The 18700-nt window shown below is 40.6% G+C and overlaps 1 protein-coding gene across 1 annotated transcript; it reads left to right on the top strand.

Moving 5' to 3' along the window:
* Window positions 1-335: 335 nt before the first annotated feature.
* LOC118562687 (C-type lectin domain family 10 member A-like) lies at window positions 336-17181 on the top strand. Its single transcript, XM_036135423.1, has 7 exons — window positions 336-475; window positions 8562-8639; window positions 10715-10840; window positions 15876-16217; window positions 16311-16474; window positions 16588-16700; window positions 16777-17181. Exons 1-7 carry the CDS (start codon window positions 415-417, stop codon window positions 16901-16903), a joined length of 1011 nt encoding a protein of 336 aa, XP_035991316.1. The 5' UTR covers window positions 336-414; the 3' UTR covers window positions 16904-17181.
* Window positions 17182-18700: the final 1519 nt, after the last annotated feature.

The following is an 18700-nucleotide window of genomic DNA, read 5'->3' as shown; positions in this document are numbered from 1 at the left end:
ACATGTGAGAAATTTGTGAGAAGAAAAAAACTTAGTGAGTCATGTCTCTTCCTGTTTGGAGACCACAAGCTTCAAACTGTTACTGCACAGTATTACTTTCTTTTAAATAAAAGTAACCCAAATATTGTGGCTCAACCAGCCCTTTAAAACCACTCTGCCCCCTGATTTTGGACTGCTGTATATAAATGGATGTGCTCAAAATATGAGAGCTCTCTGGGCGTGAGCATTTTTTTTGCCCAGAAAGGGTAATAATGCAAATGAGCTCTGTAGTTAGAAGCAGAAGTTAAGAACTGTCATAGCCTCCAAGAGTGTTTGTGAGTTACAGGAAACGTCTACTTGTCATTGATAATGATCTCTTGCTCTTTATTTGTTGAATTTTAACCGAAAAGAAATAGATAAACTTAAATAAAAAAGATGGCAGAGGACGAGGTTCTGTATGCTTCGGTGGTTGTCAAAAGCAGGAGACCCCAAAGAGGTGAGTTTTTATGTGATCGTTTTTTTTTAATAGTCCTCCAACTAACAGGAACGTTTCTGTGTTTGTGGCTATGTGATCAGTGTTGTGTGTAATGTTGATTTATTTAATATCAGGTAGCTGTAGGAATAAAAATTATTAAATGCACAGAAAAATAAGGGAAGGAAACCATCAGAGAGCTTTTGTTAGGCTGTCAGAAGGTTTGTGTCTTTGGGCATTGTGAGGAAAAAAATCACTTAACAGACTGTACAGGTTTCAAACATTTTCAATTCAATTCAATTTTCAATTCAATTTTATTTATATAGCGCCAATTCATGAAACATGTCATCTCGAGGCACTTTACAAAGTCAAAATCAGTCAGATTATACAGATTGGTCAAAAATTTCCTATATAAGGGAACCAGTTGATTGCTTCAAAGTCTCTCCAAGCAGCATTCACTCCTAAAGAAGCGTAGAGCTACAGGAAGAGTTGTCTGCATTGTCCATGGCTTTGCAGCAATCCCTCATACTGAGTAAGCATGAAGCGACTGTGGAAAGAAAAACCACCCATTAGCGGGAAGGAAAAACCTCCGGTAGAACCGGGCTCAGTATGAACGGTCATCTGCCTCGACCGACTGGGGTTTACAGAAGACAGAGCAGAGACACAACAAGACAGACAAAAAAGCACAGAAGCACACATTGATCCAGTAATCGGTTCTACATTAGATGGTAGTAGCGGGTGAGCCGTCTTCTCTGGATGATGTCACAGTTTAACAGAACATCAGACCAGGTGTGCCTACTATGAAGAAAAAGAGAGAGAGCAAAAAGTTAAAAGCTGAAATGACGGCAGTCATTTCAATGTAATACAATGCAAAACTGGAGAACAGTAGACTGAAGAACAGTAGAAATCAGTAGAGTGAGAAAATTAGACCCTGATGTGCTCCAGTAGCCTAGGCCTATCACAGCACAACTATAGAGATAGCTCAGGGTAACATGAGCCACTCTAACTATAAGCTTTGTCAAAAAGGGAAGTTTTAAGATTAGTCCTAAAAATAGATTGGGTGTCTGCCTTACGGACCGAAACTGGGAGTTGGTTCCACAGGAGAGGAGCCTGATAGCTAAAGGATCTGCCTCCCATTCTACTTTTAGAGACTCTAGGAACCACCAGCAGACCGGCAGTCTGAGAGCGAAGTGCTCTGTTAGGAATATACGGGGTAATCAGAGCTCTGATATATGATGGGGCTTGATTATTAAGGGCTTTATAAGTTAGAAGGAGAATTTTAAATTCTATTCTTGATTTAACAGGAAGCCAATGAAGGGAAGCTAAAATTGGATAAATATGATCCCTCTTGTTGATTTTCATCAGAACTCTTGCCGCAGCATTTTGGATCAGCTGAAGACTTCGAACTGCATTTTGTGGACTTCCTAATAGTAAAGAATTACAATAGTCCAGCCTTGAAGTAACAAATGCATGGACTAGTTTTTCAGCATCACCCCTGGACAGAATGTTTCTAATTTTGGCAATATTCCTGAGGTGAAAAAAGGAAACTCTGGAAACCTGTTTAATATGGGATTTAAATGACATGTCTTGGTCGAAAACAACACCAAGATTTTTTACTTTATTACCAGAGGCCAAGTTAATGCCATCCAGATTAAGTGAATTATTAAGAACTTTATTTTTTGAGGACTCTGGCCCAAAGATTACAACTTCTGTCTTGTCAGAATTTAAATGCAGGAAATTTAAAGTCATCCAGCTTTTGATGTCATCAAGACATGACTGCAGTCGAAGTAACTGATTGGATTCATCAGGATTTATGGATAAATATAGCGTGTCATCAGCATAACAGTGGAAATTAATCCCATGCTGTCTGATAATTTTGCCAATCGGAAGCATATATATAGTAAAGAGAATTAATCCAAGGACTGAACCCTGTGGTACTCCACAGGTGACCCTAGAGTTTGAGGAAGATTTATTATTAACATGAACAAACTGGAATCTGTCCGACAGATAAGATTTAAACCAGCCTAATGCTTTTCCCTTAATCCCTACAGTATGCTCAAGTCTTTGTAGGAGAATATTGTGATCAACTGTATCAAATGCAGCACTGAGATCTAACAGGACAAGTATAGACACAAGTCCATTATCTGAGGCCATGAGAATGTCATTAGTGACCTTCACCAGAGCTGTTTCAGTGCTATGATGAGCTCTAAAGCCTGACTGAAACTCCTCAAGTAGGTCATTACTTTGTAAATGTTCACATAGTTGATTAGCAACTACTTTCTCAAGAATTTTAGATAAGAAAAGAAGATTAGATATAAGTCTGTAATTTACTAACTCGTCTTGATCAAGAGATGGTTTCTTAAGTAAAGGTTTAATAACAGCTACTTTAAAAGCCTGTGGTACATATCCATTTACCAAGGATAGATTAATCATGTCTAAAATAGGACCACTGATCAGAGGGAATACCTCCTTAAACAACTTGGTTGGGATTGGGTCTAACATACAGGTAGAAGGTTTAGATGAAGCTAAAATTTTAGATAGCTCAGAAAGCTCTACTGCTTCTAAACAGTTCAAACACTGCGCAGGTTCTAAAGATCCCTCCAATGCTGCCTCACTTACTGAGGATGAAGTGATCAAGTTTGGGAGGATGCCAATTTTTTTATTTTGAATGGAATCAATTTTATTTATCAAAAATCCCATAAAATCATTACTGTTAAGAGCTAAGGGAATGGATGGATCAACAGAGCTATGACTCAGTGTAAGTTGAGCAACTGTACTGAAGAGAAATCTAGGATTATTCTTATTCTCCTCAATTAATGATGAAAAATATGCTGCTCTAACTCTGCGAAAGTTCTTGTTATACAACAATAGACTGTCCCTCCAGATTAGGTAGGATTCCTCTTGATGTGTAGAGCGCCATTTTCTCTCCAGTTTCCCAACATTGTGCTTCAAGGAACGCAGCTCTGAATTAAACCAAGGAGCCAGCTTCCTGTGAATAATCACCTTCTTTTTCAAGGGAGCTACATTGTCTAATGCAGAACGCAATGACGAAGTCATACCGTTTACAAAGACATCTATTTGTGAATTGGAAGAAACAACATTGCTGCTATCTGCAATACTGACGATATTAAGACTGTAACTCATAACACAGCGGTTTCTTCAACAAGTCATTGTAGATGTTGATGGCTTAGCAGGAAAGATCTGCTGTAGTGGTCTGTTTTACAGCGGCTCTGGAGAAGCCTTTGACTGAAGACACTGTTGTACCAAAGTCTGATGAAGAGAATGCCTATAATGTTTAGAAACAGAATCCGCTTTATTTGCCAAGTCTGTGGGTACAAAAGAGGAATGTGACTTTGGACTCCAGCGCTTGTATCATGTTAAAAAAAAAAGGTAGATAAGTAACAGTAAGCAACTACAATCTTTAACAGAAAATACATTATTCAGGTAAAAAGTAAGAACAGGAACAATATGAGTTTTTTAGGGAGTTTTTTTTTCCCTCGGCAGGATAACTGGCTACCCTGACTGTAAAATGTTTATCAGAGACACTGTCTGAAGGTAGACGCTCGCTCTGTGTCAGCCTGTTTTAGCCATCCGTGCATTGTAGCGCCGACCTGAAGGTAAAAGTCTGAATAACCTGTGACCAGGATGAGCTGGGTCGAGAGCTATTTTAGGTGCCCGTTTACTGGCCTGGTCCTGTGGAGGTCATGAAGGGATTAGTCCTAATGATCTCAGAGCTCTACAGCTACCTGATATATATTTTTTTGTTCATTGCAGTTTGGACCTGTCAAGTTTTGCGGATGAGCTGAAACACACAGAGATAGATGGGCACAAGACTGACTGAACAATGACAGACAATGTTCAAAGAGTCCAAGCCCTGCATGAGAGACGCCACTGTCTGCATCCTTTAAAAGTGTGTAACAGTGGTCCAGTGTGTGTTTTTTTAAATCAGCCAGAATGATGATGAGAGAGTCACGGTGTTTCCTCTCCAAGTCTGTTATAATATCAGCAAGCTCTATTTCTGCCTCCAGCGTGCAGGAGGAGGAGGCGGGGTGGAGGCTCTGGCCAGTATAACCAAGGGGAATTTCCTTGGTGAATAAATTGATTTACAGCTGATAAAGAGTGTATCTAGGTGAGGACTGCATGATTTCTGTAGCAGTGTAACATCTGAGAACCAGTCATTGTTGATATAAAAGCAAATCCCACCTCCTTTGTTTTACCTGAGAGCGACCCACCTGAAACAGCTGGAACCCTGGCAGAGATGGAGCGCTATCTGGGATGTGCTGCCCAGCCATGTCTTGGTGGAGCAGGGTGTGGCAGATTGGAGAAAACCTGAGACAATGTTTGCTTCTGTGCTTTTTTGTCTCTCTTGTTGTGTCTCTGCTCTGTCTTCTGTAACCCCCAGTCGGTAGAGGCAGATGAGCCTTCATACTGAGCCTGGTTCTGGTTCTGCTGGAGGATTTTCCTTCCCGTTAATGGAGAGTTTTTCTTTCCACTGTCGCTTCATGCATGCTCAGTATGAGGGATTGCTGCAAAGCCATGGACAATGCAGACGACTCTCCCTGTGGCTCTACGCTTCTCCAGGAGTGAATGCTGCTTGTCAGGACTTTAATGCAATCAACTGGGTTCCCTTAGATAGAGAGAGATTTTTCGACCAATCTGTATAATCTGACCCAATCTGTATAATCTGATTGAATTTGAATGTGTAAAGTGCCTTGAGATGACATGTTTCATGAATTGGCGCTATATAAATACAATTGAACTGAACTGAATTCTTTGTGCAGAGAAGGAGGAATTCTTCCATTTTGTTCACCAGGGAGTGCTGATTTACATTGTGTTAGGAATCCTTCTTTGTAAAAGGTTCTAGAGGAGTCCCCTGAAAAGAGGTGATCTTCTTTATTAGCTTGTTGAGCTTTTTACAGCAGTAGCTCTGTTGCTGCTACAACCAACAGGTGCTGGCTGAAGAGACCAAACCCTTCACAATAGGGTATTCCTCAAGAAGTACAGTGTAATCTGTCCCTTCTCCCTACAGTTTGTCTTGTGTTGGAAGTCTGAGCATTAAAAAGTGAAATGAAATGGTGAGAGTACACTCCCCTGTGGTGCTCCTGTGCTGCTGACCACCTGGTCAGACACACAACCCCTCAGTCTCACAAACTGTGGTGTCATTTTCAGGTAGTTTTTGTTCCAGCCTTCTGGAGCTTTTGACAAAGCAAAGCAGATTATCCTCTCAGTGCTTGTCTGGCCTGTTTTAGTGAAAGTGGATTTATTAAAGGATGAGTTTGATCACATCTTCAACTCCACAGCAATGATCAAACTGCAGGGGATCCTGATAGTTTCTTGTCTGCTTACTCAGGTGGACTGAAGAGTCTCTCTAGGACCTTCAGAATGGGATGTCAGGGCAACAGGTCATTGGGGTCGGATGGCTGAGCTTTCTTTGGTACCAGAACAATGCAGGAGGTCTTTGACAACACTGGAACCATCTAAGTGTTGAAGATGTGCTGCAGAATCCCACTGAGCTGCTCAGCAAAGGCCTTCGGGACTCTAGGGCAGACACCATCTGGAATGGCTGCCATATTCCGGTTCAGCCTCTCCAGCTGTTTCTGTTTGACCGTGGGCGAGTGAGAAGGATGCTGAGCTTGTTTCTGAATGTGTTCAGCTTATTGGCTCTGTCCAGACTTTAATCTGTCTGATCTTCTTTCTGCTTTGCACCAATGATTTTATGCATCTCTCTGACCACATATCTATTTATCTGCTGAAGCTTGCTCTCCTGCTTCATCCTGAATGCCTCCCTGCTGTCTCTTATATTGACTTTAATGTGCTACGGTATACTCCTCACTAAGTCATATAAACCGGCATTAAACCTTAGATCTGTGTTAAATATTTTTAATCCATAACTTAATTACTGGCCATAATCATAATCATGATCTTATGTTTCTAACATCAATTTAATGAGGCACCTATTCTGATAGAGTCAACGCCTCCTAATTACAATTTTCTAGAAAGACTAGACTTGGGGTTCACTATGACATCTATAAAGAGAGACTTTACAGATAAAACATATAACTAAAAAATGCAAGGGAATCTTACTTCTCTGAGATCATGAGCAGAAAAGAGATTCCATGTTGTGCGGAGACAGGTTATTGGTTGGTAGGGGCCGTGCCCTTCTGGGGGTCTTTCATTATCAGGACTGTTCTGCCTTCTGTCAACTATTCATCAGCAGTTGGTTCATTTGTGCTGCTAGGCGTTCATGGAGAGAAGTCAGCTTCCTCAGCCAGTAGGCATGGATCATATCTGTGCCGGGTGCTTTCTAGTTCTTCATACCTGAAAGTCTTTGTTGGATGTTTTTCATTGGGATGTTCGGGGAGATTATTGTGGTCTGCTCTTAGATCTATTAGCCACTGTGCATCATTGTCATGTGATGCTTCTTTCTCCCATATCCCATTCCAGTATTGCTCAGTCTCTTGCCTTGGTGGGTGGCTTGTGTGTTATTACTCTGCCACTGCGAGTACACTTCAGCTGGTTCAGTGGAGAAAAGCCTGTTTATTCTTCTGACTTCTATCTCCCATGTGTATTTCTTCAATCTGGCAGCCAAGACTTGGAGTTTTTGTTTGGCGGTTTCCAGGGCCTCAAGTATGGGCATCTGTTTGTAGCTCTGGGGGATTCTCTTTCTGGATCCACCTTCTGGAGTTCTGACAATTGGGTTACTTCTTTCCTTGTTGCCTTGATTTTGGCGTCCAACCATCTCTTCCATGGTGGACGTTGTCCATTATGGCTGCTCTTAACGTTACCTTTGCCAAGCATCTCAAGGATCAGTGCTGTACTGTCTGTATGTAGGCTCGTTGGTCTCTGTTATGGTCACAGTAGGGATGTACTTTGTGGTGTACAATGTAGGGATTGTATCATCTAGGAGATCCTGTGGAGGAATTTCGCTTAGCTTCACAAGTTAATATCAGGGTTGGCAGGCTCTTAATTTAGCCATGGTCAGATGTTTTCACATTCAGGTATTGTTGCATCATTGGGGGTTTGTACCCAATCTCTGGGGGGTTGATGTTAGCTCCCCCTATCTGACTGTGTGTCTTAGTTCCCCTTTGCTCTAGTTGTGAAACTATCTCTTGGATCTCTAGTTGTGAAAGCAGCTGCCGTTTGTGGATGTTGGAATCCTGAGTTACGAGCTGTTTCACTGTTAGTCTAGACTGTGGGATGTATGCATGTTTCCCACAATCTTTTCATGTAGCCCTGTTGACTAGGGTTACTGGAGTAGTAGCATTCCAATTGTACGTTATTGTCGTCTCGTGTTCCAGTAGCCCATTTCTTGTCAAAGTGTCCTGGGTCCTCAACACCTGATGCAGACCTTGTTTGACCGGGCAACGTCTGAGCTGCTATGATTCTCTGTTTATGTGCTCTCATCATGTTTACGAGGTAGGCAGTTAGCCTTAAGTCTTTCTGTTGTGTATACATATTTCTGTATTTCTTTTTATCTGTTACTGTTTGTCTACACCTTCACTTTATTTTTGTTCACTTTGCAAGACCAGTCATTTAATTTGAGGTGGAGTACTTCCTCTCCCACAGAAAAGCTGGTGTTCCATAATTTAAAAAGTAGCCAAACGCCTGATCAACTTTTTTGCACATGTGCTGTATAAATTGGGTCTTAAGGGTGCTCTCTTTATGTTATGTGCAAGATAGAGCTATGGGGCGAACATGGAGAGACAAATATCTCATGATGGGATCTGGCACTATTTAGAAAGGTTAATAAATTTAACACCTTTACACGTTGATAAGTGTTCACTTGGTCTCAATTTTCTCGTCTAAAAATGTATGCAAAATTATTTTAAATGTTCAGTTCTTACCTTAATGTAGCTTTCAGTTTGATGTAGTTTTTAAAACATGTAAAAAAACTGCAATGTCAGATATTTCTTGGTACTTTTCCTGAGCGATATACTTTTTATTTTTTTGAGCCAACATCAGCTCCATGTCTGAGTTTGCTGACATTAAGAAAAGACATCGACTGATAATCTCAGTGTCAAATAAAAAAGTTTATAAAACAATTAATTTAATTGAAACATTTTTGAAAGTCTTTATTTGTTACACAATTAATTCTCTAACTTTCTTTAAGCTACAAAGGAGGATGAAGTTGTGTATGATGAAGTGAAGCTACCAAATCAAACGGTTCAGCAAACACTTGACACAAACGGTAAGTTGATAGTAACAAATAAATATAAAAATAAAAATCATTGTATGTATAAGCCATGCAGGGATAGGCTTAGTTATCTTTAAAATGACAATTTTAAGGGCAAAAATTTCAGTTCACATTAAAGGTACAGAAAAGTTATGTGTAAGAAAATATGAATAGTGTGTTTGTAGCAGCAGGATTTAATTGCAACAAAACAGTAGCTGCTGTCACAGAGTTTAGCCCATCGCCTCTAAACCCCCTAACTATGAGAGGTTGACTCCATCTTCCTCTCCATGTAACTGGTCCGAGATTTCTAAGTCTGTCAGGTATTACCTAGAATTCAAAGGCAATCTATTAAAACTGGTGTCGAGGAATATCCGTCTAACTATCTAAAGCCCCATTTCCACCGCCTCAATGCCACTCGGCTCCACCCCCTTGAGAGTGTTTCAGGAGCAGTTTTTTGTCCAGGGCCAGCTCGGGTTTCTCCGGTCAAACCAAGTGGACTCGAGCAGGTGTGACATGAACACACTGTTTTTCAGTGATTGGCAGAAAGGCTCTTAGCAGGGCTGCCTGCTGAAAGCAGCAGCAGCCGAGGAGTCCTGGCTCCTTTGAGCACAGATCTCTCAGGACGGAATCCAACCTCTAAAAAATAATTTCACCATGGACAGTTGTCTGCATTGTCAAACAACTGTTTTATATACATGTATCTATCTATCTATCTATCTATCTATCTATCTATCTATCTATCTATCTATCTATCTATCTATCTATCTATCTATAGATAGATAGATACACACATATACACACATATATATATATATATATATATATATATATATATATATATATATATATATATATAAATAAACTATACAGCCAATCTTGACGTCATAAAATAATTACATTTTGTACATTATGTATTCACAGCATGTAAATGACACATATACATAGTTTCATGCGACTAGAAAACATGTTACAAAATCCTAAAAACTTGAAACAGAAGATAATTGATATGGATGGATTGCTATAAGTTACATATATATACATATTTAAATATATCAATTAAAACTTCACTAATCTCAATCCTAAAATGATCATCTAAGCTCATAGACATTTGCAGCTTTTACGTCCTCTGCCAGGGTCCGAGCACCTAAAAACCTTCTGATTTATGTCAATAAATCTTTTTAATTTCATCTTCAGTCTGTGTGAGTCTTTCCAGGTTGAAATATTATTAATTACTGTATGGCAGGGGTTCCCCAACCTTTCAGCCTGCAACCCCCAAAATAACAGCACAAAAAGACTGGGGGGCCATTTTATGCAAGTGTTTTGTCTTTCTTTAGTTTTTTTTAAATTAGGAGAATAAAGTTTAAAAATTCTGACAATAGAGTGATAGTTTTATAAGACCTCTGACACAAAATGCAGCCTTCCCCTTTCATTAAAACGAGGAATATGCAGCATCTTGTAAAGTTATACTTTGATATCGGTTTCACTAATAAGGAAATATTTAATCTTTTTAGTAAATCCACATCAAATCGTCCCGCCACCCCTGACAGGTGTCTCGTGAACCCTCTGTGGGGTTCACGAGACACCTGCTTCTACAACAATGTAGAAACTCAAAATGTATGTTTTGGTTGTTTTTGTCAAGTAGTTAAATAAATAATTATGTATTTATGAAATGCAATTTTTTTATTCATAAACATATATAGAGGTGAAAAACAAAACAGTAACACAGCTGAGGGGATATATATATATATATATATATATAGATAGATATATATAAAATAAATAAAAACAGAATAAAAGCAAGCTGGAATAAAATAAAACATGGGAAAGTAGCATAAAGCATCAAGTGAGCTGAAAAACATTATTATATTATCTTGGGAACTCAATCTGAATGAATTTGGCCTGTCTCAATCTGTTGCAGCGTATGGTCTCTGTTTACACACAGTCACATAAAATTATTTGATTGTTAAAAATCAGTGGTAAGCACTTTAAAATCTAAAAGTTTGAATAAGAAAAAAAAGCAACTGAAGTAGGGTTTTGCTGTGGTGATGTTTTGTCCTAATAAAACTCTATATTCAATATTTTCTGATTAGACTCTGCACGACTTTTATCAAACAAGGAAGCAGAAAGAAAACATCGTTGGTATCAGAAGTTGGCTTGTTGCTTTGGGATCCTCTGTGTGATGTTGGTGTTGGCCATCATTGCAGTCTTTGCTCACTGTAAGTATGTGAAAAATAAAGTTCAGGAAACAAAGTTCTTCTGTTAAGACAATCAGAAGCTCAGATAATATACTGACCCCAAAGAAATAATGTGGGTATGCAGGCTACGTGTTCCATTAGTTTCATTTGTAAAATATCCAATAGGGAGGGCTAGAAAAGTTTTTTAAAGTATTCAGCTTTTGTGCTTAAAAAGATTCAAAATCTTTTGGTTAGAAAATCCTGAAGCTGTCATAGTTATGGTTCTGTTAAGTTTGTCTTTACACTTAAGAGGACCTTTTCTATTTATTCGTTCACCATTTCAGCCACCAGCAGTTATCCTTTCAGCTCAGTCTGCTTCCAGCCACCAACCCCACTCTAGATTATCTCCACCTGTTCCCACTAATTAACTACTCAGCACACATGTTCACCAGCCTACTTATACATGCCTCTGCCTACGCTTCTCAGCCAGAACGTCTCACTCACTTACTCACTTACTTACTCACTGTACAAAAGATAATCTCTGCATTTGCAAATGCATACTCTGACCGCGGTTCTTGAACGCACCACATGTCATGCTGATGTCAACTTCTTAGCGCAAGCTAAGAAGTTGGTGGACCACCTTCAGTCTATTCTCATGGAGGGTGGATTGGAGCTGCGGCAATGGGCTAGTAACGCCCTTGCAGTCATTGGCCACGTACCTGTGGAGTCCCGGTCAGAAAGCAGCGTGCTCTGGTTCTCCCACGAGGCAGCTGATCCTCAAGAGCGCACTCTAGGACTAGTATGGCAGTGCAAGTCTGACACACTTTGGTACAAGAAAACCCAGAGTGAAAGTCCAGAGCCGACTATGCGCAACATCTACCCACTACTTGCCAAGCAGTACGACCCTCTCGGGTTTCTTGTTTCCTACACAACCAGAGCCAAGGTCATTGTGCAATGACTCTGGAGCAAGAAACGAGGCTGGGATGATCCCCACCTACCAGAAGACCTACTCCAAGCTTGGCGTCTTTGGGAAAGCGAACTGACTCAGCTGTCGCAGATAACCCTGCCGACCCCAAGTTTGACTGGAGTAACAGCATTCTGAGTACTCATGTGTTTTGCGATGCTTCTGAGCGTGTATATGGGTCTATAGCTTGTTTACGCACAGACAGAGGCAAAGGACATGTCCATGTGACATTCTTGGCGGCAAGGTCAAGAATAGCGCCAAAGAAGCAGCTCTCAATTCCGAGGCTGGAACTGTGCAGAGCTCTGACAGGAGCACAGTTGGCTTCAGTCTTGAAGAAAGAGCTCACGCTTGTCCAAGTGGTGGTGTATTGGACAGACTCGACAACAGTACTCAACTGGCTCCAGTCAGAATCATGTCGGTATAAAGTGTTCGTAGGAACTAGAGTTGCGGAAATTCAAGAGCTCTCTGATCCAGCATCCTGGCACTACATCGACTCAGAGACTAATCCTGCAGATGACATTACGCGAGGGAAACCACTGGTTTACCTTGCAGGAGAATATTGATGCAGCCAAGGGCCACCGTTCCTTCAACTGCAAACCACTCACTGGCTGAAGGCACCAGCGAAAGAACTTACAGAAGAATTAGAGGAACTGAGGAAGACAATGTTCTGCAGGCTTTCGACGGGGTCAACCAGTCCACCAATACCTGACATCCAACAGTCCAGCAGTCCAGCACTTATCAGGACCTCCTGAAAGCCACTACACAGTCCCTGCACAGGGCGGCCTCTATCACCAACCATCCTGCTGCTGATGACTTCCAAAGGGCAGAACTGGCCCTGCTGAGACATGCCCAGGTAGAGAGCTTTCCAGGGGAGTTCACATTACTAAAGGCAGGAAAGGCCATCCTAGCCAGTAGCCGACTACTTACCCTCGCTCCTGAGTTTTCTGACATGATCAGAGTGGGAGGTAGACAGGTGTGCGGGCATGAGCTCGAAAGTTTTACATCCGATACTTCTAGACCCCTCTCACCAAGTCACAAAGCTCCTAATTCAGCACTGTGATGCGCAGCTGCATCATCCTGACGCCGAACGTGTCTTTGCAGAACTTCGCAAGAAGTACTGGATACTGAGGGGTAGAGAAGGAGTAAGAAGACATCAGCACAATTGTCCGGAGTGTAAGAAATGGAGAGGTCAACCCAACATACCAAAAATGGCAGATTTGCTTCAGTCTAGTTTGAGGATTTTCTGACCTGCCTTCTACTCAACTGGCGTGGACTGTTTCGGACCTATGCTCATCAAAGTAGGACAAAGTAGTGAGAAGAGATGGGGCGTTCTTTTCAAGTGTTTAACAACTCGAGCAGTCCAACTAGATCTCGTGCCAAACATGGATGCCGATTCTTTCCTGATGATGCTCCAATGGTTTATAGGTGTTGAGGGAAGCCCTTTGAGCTACTTTTAGATCAAGGCACCAACTTTAAAGGGGAAGTCCGGTCAACAAGGAAAAATCAGGGTATCATTAGCTATAACTAAAACTAATACGTTTGTGGTTATGAACTTATCTTTAATCAATAAGAAAATAAAAACATAAATTGTCGTCTGAATCACTGTGTATGGGGGCTGACATTACTGCCCATATTTGGGCAGTAAGGGGCGTTTGACATCACATCCTGGGGCGTGGAAAAGCGGAAGCGGCGACAGCATTTCTCTCCGCTTTCCATGCAAAGTCAATAGGAGCCGTTCTGCACAGCTGCGATCATCAATAATTTTTTCGGATTTCCAGAGGACTTCACCGCTGACATTCCCAAGAGCTTTTGCTGAAGCAACATTGCCCATGTGCATGGCCATCGGATGTTCCAACACAACTGGTAAAAGTAGAAAAAACATTGCTTATTTCAACTTCCCGATTCATGAGCCACCGGGCTCGTTGCTGGATTACCAACTTGAAGAGAACGGATTTGCCATCTAACTTCTGGCCAGAGAGAAAACACGTCATATGCAGCGACCATTTTGAAGAAGGATGTTTTGAACATGACATGAGAGCGAGGATTTTCAGTAAGTTATTTTTTATTTTAGAATTTTTTATTTAGAATTTGCGGGGATGGTCACCGAGCAAAGGGGCGGAGGGATACCACATGTGATGTGGTATCCCTCCGCCCCAGCATGTGCTGGAAGGCTCTTATATTTTAATATTTATACAATAATGACCACCTGCCCTATTTACTTAAGTCACTTCAGCGCGATCTCTCCTCCGCTGTGTGTGTGTGTGTGTGTGTGCTCCGCTGCAGCGCCGGCAAAGCCGTGCTGCGGCGGAGCGCACACACACACACACACACACACGCGTGTATACATATATACTGTAGGACCCGACTGAGTTTGCACTGGAAATAGGTACGCTGGATTCCGTCAAAAGTCCGGTTTCTGTGAAGAAACTCTTCTAAAAAAATCCATATCGCTATCAGATGATAGCTCCACGGAGCTCCCATCACTGTCACTAAGTACTTCATCGCTCTCTGCTTAGTACAGAGCACCAGTCGTCACCATGTTGGAAAATAGTGCGGCGTGACAAACAGAGCGTTGAAACTTGCTCAACTGCGGGTCCGCCGAGTGACGTCAAAAAATGGGAGGTGACAGTACTATTCTTGACCAAGATTGATTCCTCCACATAAACATGATTAAATAAAAATTATTCATAATTAAAAAAACGTATAATTTTTTGCACAGTATGTAGTAGTTTTATATTTAAAGTACTTTCAGTGGTTTGAATTCTGATTTTGACCGGACTTCTCCTTTAAGGGTGGAAGTAAAGAGCTGCATGAAACATCCAAAGCTATGGAACCCGCTCTCAGAAAACAACTGGCAGCAGAACAAATCTGATTCCACTTCAATCCTCCTAATGCTCCCCACTTTGGTGGTTCATGGGAAAGAGAGGTGCGGTCTGTGAAAGCAGCCCTACGCACCACACTGTGAGCTCAAAGTGTGTCAGAGGAGGTGCTGAGGACCGTCCTGATTGAGGTAGAGAGCATCCTCAATTCCAGGCCTTTGGGTTACATCTCCACGGACATTGCAGACCCGGATCTTGTCACCCCCAACTCATTGTTGATGGGGTGGCCAGACTGTTCTTTGCCGCAAGTGGTCTACCCAGAATCAGAGCTGCTCAGTCGCAAGAGATGGAGACACACGCACGTTCTAGCAGACCATTTCTGGAGACACTTCATAAGGCACTTCCTACCCACTTTACAAGCTCGTCCAAAATGGCAGACCAAGAAGGAGGACATTACAATTGGAACAGTGGTTCTCATTGTTGACCAACAAACTCCAAGAGCTCTCTGGCAAGTAGGAACTGTGAAAACCGTCATACCTGGTGCTGATGGTCGTGTTAGGACTGCAGTTGTCCAAGTCAAGAATCGGACCTATACTCGTCCAGTGGCACGGCTCATCAAGCTACCTGCTCTGTCTGAAGACGTTTAATGAAGCATTCTGTCAAATTTGCAAAACAAATTTGGGGGCGGCTGTACAAAAGATAATCTCCGCATTTGCAAATGCCTAAACTGACTGCAGTTCTTGAACGCACCACATGCACAGCGTTCAGTACGGAGCGCACATTGCTCGGGGATCTGTGGTGTGTGCGTTCATAGAACCGTGAGCTAATCAGTATGTTTGAGCTTGAGTTTGTTTGTTTCAAATTCTGAATTTGCACTATGTATGTTTGTATTTCAGAAACCACACACACACTCAGTCACACCCACGCACATCTTATATCTTCAGATACTTAAATGCAGATAAACTAATTGAACTGCATTAAAGGACCTCTTATTTCTGCGAGCACCTGATCATCCCTACAGTGTGACTGTTTGCCTGCTTCCTCTGCCATTATTTACCCCTTCAATAAACTCCTTAAAACGTAACTCTGTGTCTGGCTGAAAATCGGGTTCACCTGCATTAAAGCGTGACAGAAGCAATAAAAAGTAGGAATGTTCAGTTGTTAAATAAATATTAATGTAGAAGTTTGGATATACTTAAAACAGAACAGATTTGTGTTGTTTTTTTATTAAAATGTGTCATATTTGTATTTCATGTCTATGTAACCGCCACTTGGTTTGCAACATGTTTTGCAGTTTTATTTCCTCACAAAAGGGATGAGCAAGAGCTGAAACAGCTGAAAGCCAATCAAACGTTGCTGCTGGAGGAAATTTACAACCTGACAAACCTGAACAAGAAACTCAGCTCAGATTTGAACATCCAGGTTCACAACCACACACAAGAAAAAGAAAACCTGAGATTACAAAATCAAAACCTGATGACAGAACTTGATGAAGTGAAAAATAAAACCCAGAAGCTGCAGAAAGAGAAGAAAAACCTCACAGAACAAATAGAAACTATGGAGAAAACTTGGAATGAGCAGAACGTCAGTCGAGCTCAGTGGAGCGTTGATGAATATTGTCCTAAAGAAAACAACAGTATGTTCTATTCTAGTTGTGTTAAAATATTACCCTTAATAATAATTATGTTGGTCAGTCCAAATGTGTATTAGTTGTTCTCTGTTGTTTCAGAGAGAAATTGTAGTTCTTGTCAGAAAGGCTGGACTCACTCTCAGTCCAGCTGCTATGCATTTAATGATGCTAAACCTGAGGATCAGAAAACCTGGGAAGAAGCACGAGAAGACTGCAGAGGAAAGATTTCAGATCTGACTGTTGTTGATGATGAAGAAGAAAAGGTAAAGACAGAGCTGTGGAACTGTTGATGTGAACTAACAGTAGATTTTCTCTAAAAAACTGTAGATCATGTAAGTGAAGTAAATATGTAATCATTTTATCTCATTCTCCACAGAAGTTTATTAAAGACAATAGTTGGGTTAATAACAAAATTAAAGGATACTGGATTGGCCTCAGAGCTGAAGGAGGGAAATGGAAATGGATCGATGGAAGTGATCTGACCAATCAGTGAGAGACACATTATTTCTTAAACTTCGTAGAAAACAAATCTATCAGCCTTGATCTAACAGATGTTTTTCCTTAGAGCCTGGATACAGCAGCAGCCTGTTGATGGTCAGTGTGTAACTTCTCTCCAGCGCAGAGAATGGAGATCAGAGAGCTGTGATAAAAAGAATGCATGGATCTGTGAGAAGAAGGCTTTATCTGTTTAGACATGAAATATTCTGATTGAGGGACGTTATCTGGACTTCTTTAAATACAAATAAAGGAAATGTAAAAGCTTCACAGATTGTCTGTCTGATAATTCAAAATGTAAAACAGCTTTTTTTTTATTGTATCACATATTTATTGTAACACATGTAGGGATTTTAACTTGAAACCTGATTAAAGACATCAGAATTTAGAAAGAGTTTTAGTGGCACTCAACAGTAAAAAGATTTTGGAAATTTGAGGTTTTTATGATTATTTGTCAGAGCTGCAATTTTTAGAGTTTATTAACAGATTCATGATAATGTAAGAGATTATGTGACCCCAGAGACTGGACTGCATTGACGGTTGCCTTGGAGATTGCAGAGGAATGCCTGACATACTTAGATTGGACGGAATGACTGATTGGAAAAACGTGTTGTCTGGGACACGTTTGCATTATAGTCCTCTCCACCAATGTGATGAACGGAAGACTGTTATCATGCTGTAAACGCCCCTGAATGGGTGTAACACAACTGATCATATAAAAGGCCTGGGTGAAGGATGAACGTGCGGCTCGCTCTGAGTCTCATGTTCTGTCTGTCTCTTTCTTTCTCTCAGAAGTCCGGAAATGATGTCAGCGTTGTTGTGTGACAAACAGCACTGAACTGAAAGCTTTCTCTGCCTTTTAGACTAAATATGGTAAATATAATTATGGTTTCATGAGTCTTTTTACTCGTACAGAAGTCTGCAGTAGAAACACCACATTATTCAGTAAAAGAACCTGGGGTGACCACAGGAAGGTCAACAATCAGTAACAATAAAAAAAAGAGAAATGATTCCGTTTCATGTGTCCTGAACTTTTTACTGACCGTTCTTGAAGGACTTGTACTAATAACCATGGTTTTAGTAGCCCCACTTTGTGTTTAACTTCAATGGTTGGAATCCTGAGTATACATATTTAGCTGCTGCTTGTTTAAAGATGTCATAATGAATAAAAATAATATCTGTCACTTTTCCTCTTGTCATTTTTCTGTCACATTGCTCATCAAACATCTAGGAGGCCTGATTTTGTTCCTGAGCTGCACAAAGATGATCATAATTCTGTTCACATTAAAGCAAACAATCTGGGTTTGGAAGTAACTCTGTCTCTGTTATCATGTTCCCCTGAGTTGATGCAGGTTTCTGCTGTAGGTCACATCAACGTCTTGTGTTCGTATAGCTTTAAAAAGATACAGACAGAAAATAGAAGCCTGAGAAAGAAGTTGTTGACACACTAGAGTTTGAGATCATCCTAAAAACCTAAAAAACACTTTGATGGCTTTTCAGCAGATATTTATGTTAAAGCAGGAAACCCTGACTCACATTTTTCTTAGCTTAAAATTTGTTATTGAATGATCAGAAAGATTATAATTTTTTTAATGTCTATTCTTCCAAATAAAGAACAGCTGCTCTGACACATATTTGAAAGATTTTAGCAACATGGAGACAAAATTATAAATTGAAAAAAAGGCCTTTTTCATTAAACTCCTTTGTTCTTTATTTTTCACTTTGACACTAAAGTGTTCAAGACTTCCATATTCCACTGTTTGGTGTCTTCTGTGCCATGTTTGAGCTGAAATTGGTACAGGAAGAAAATATTTAGAACATAATTTATTGGTTGACATTTATTAAAATAATTAAAATATTTTTCATATGGATTTTAACAGCATGTTTTACCTTTTAATGCGTAATTTTTCAGTAACACTGAATGAAATGTCTTTTGTTTACATGGAGGGATCGTTTTACTTTAAATACTTTAAATATTTATATTGACTTCACAG

The sequence above is a fragment of the Fundulus heteroclitus genome, chromosome 3, assembly GCF_011125445.2.
Source record: "Fundulus heteroclitus isolate FHET01 chromosome 3, MU-UCD_Fhet_4.1, whole genome shotgun sequence".
In the NCBI taxonomy this organism is placed as follows: Eukaryota; Metazoa; Chordata; class Actinopteri; order Cyprinodontiformes; family Fundulidae; genus Fundulus; species Fundulus heteroclitus.
Note: the sequence above shows the minus strand (reverse complement) of the source record. Positions and strands in the feature narration are given on the sequence as shown.

What these genes read in the sequence shown, in the direction of transcription:
- LOC118562687 (XM_036135423.1), top strand. Translation starts at nt 415, where the DNA reads ATGGCAGAGGACGAGGTTCTGTATGCTTCGGTGGTTGTCAAAAGCAGG. An exon ending in CATTGCAGTCTTTGCTCACT is followed by an intron (nt 10,841 to 15,875) that starts GTAAGTATGTGA and finishes CATGTTTTGCAG; the next exon opens with TTTTATTTCCTCACAAAAGG. An exon ending in TTGTCCTAAAGAAAACAACA is followed by an intron (nt 16,218 to 16,310) that starts GTATGTTCTATT and finishes CTGTTGTTTCAG; the next exon opens with AGAGAAATTGTAGTTCTTGT.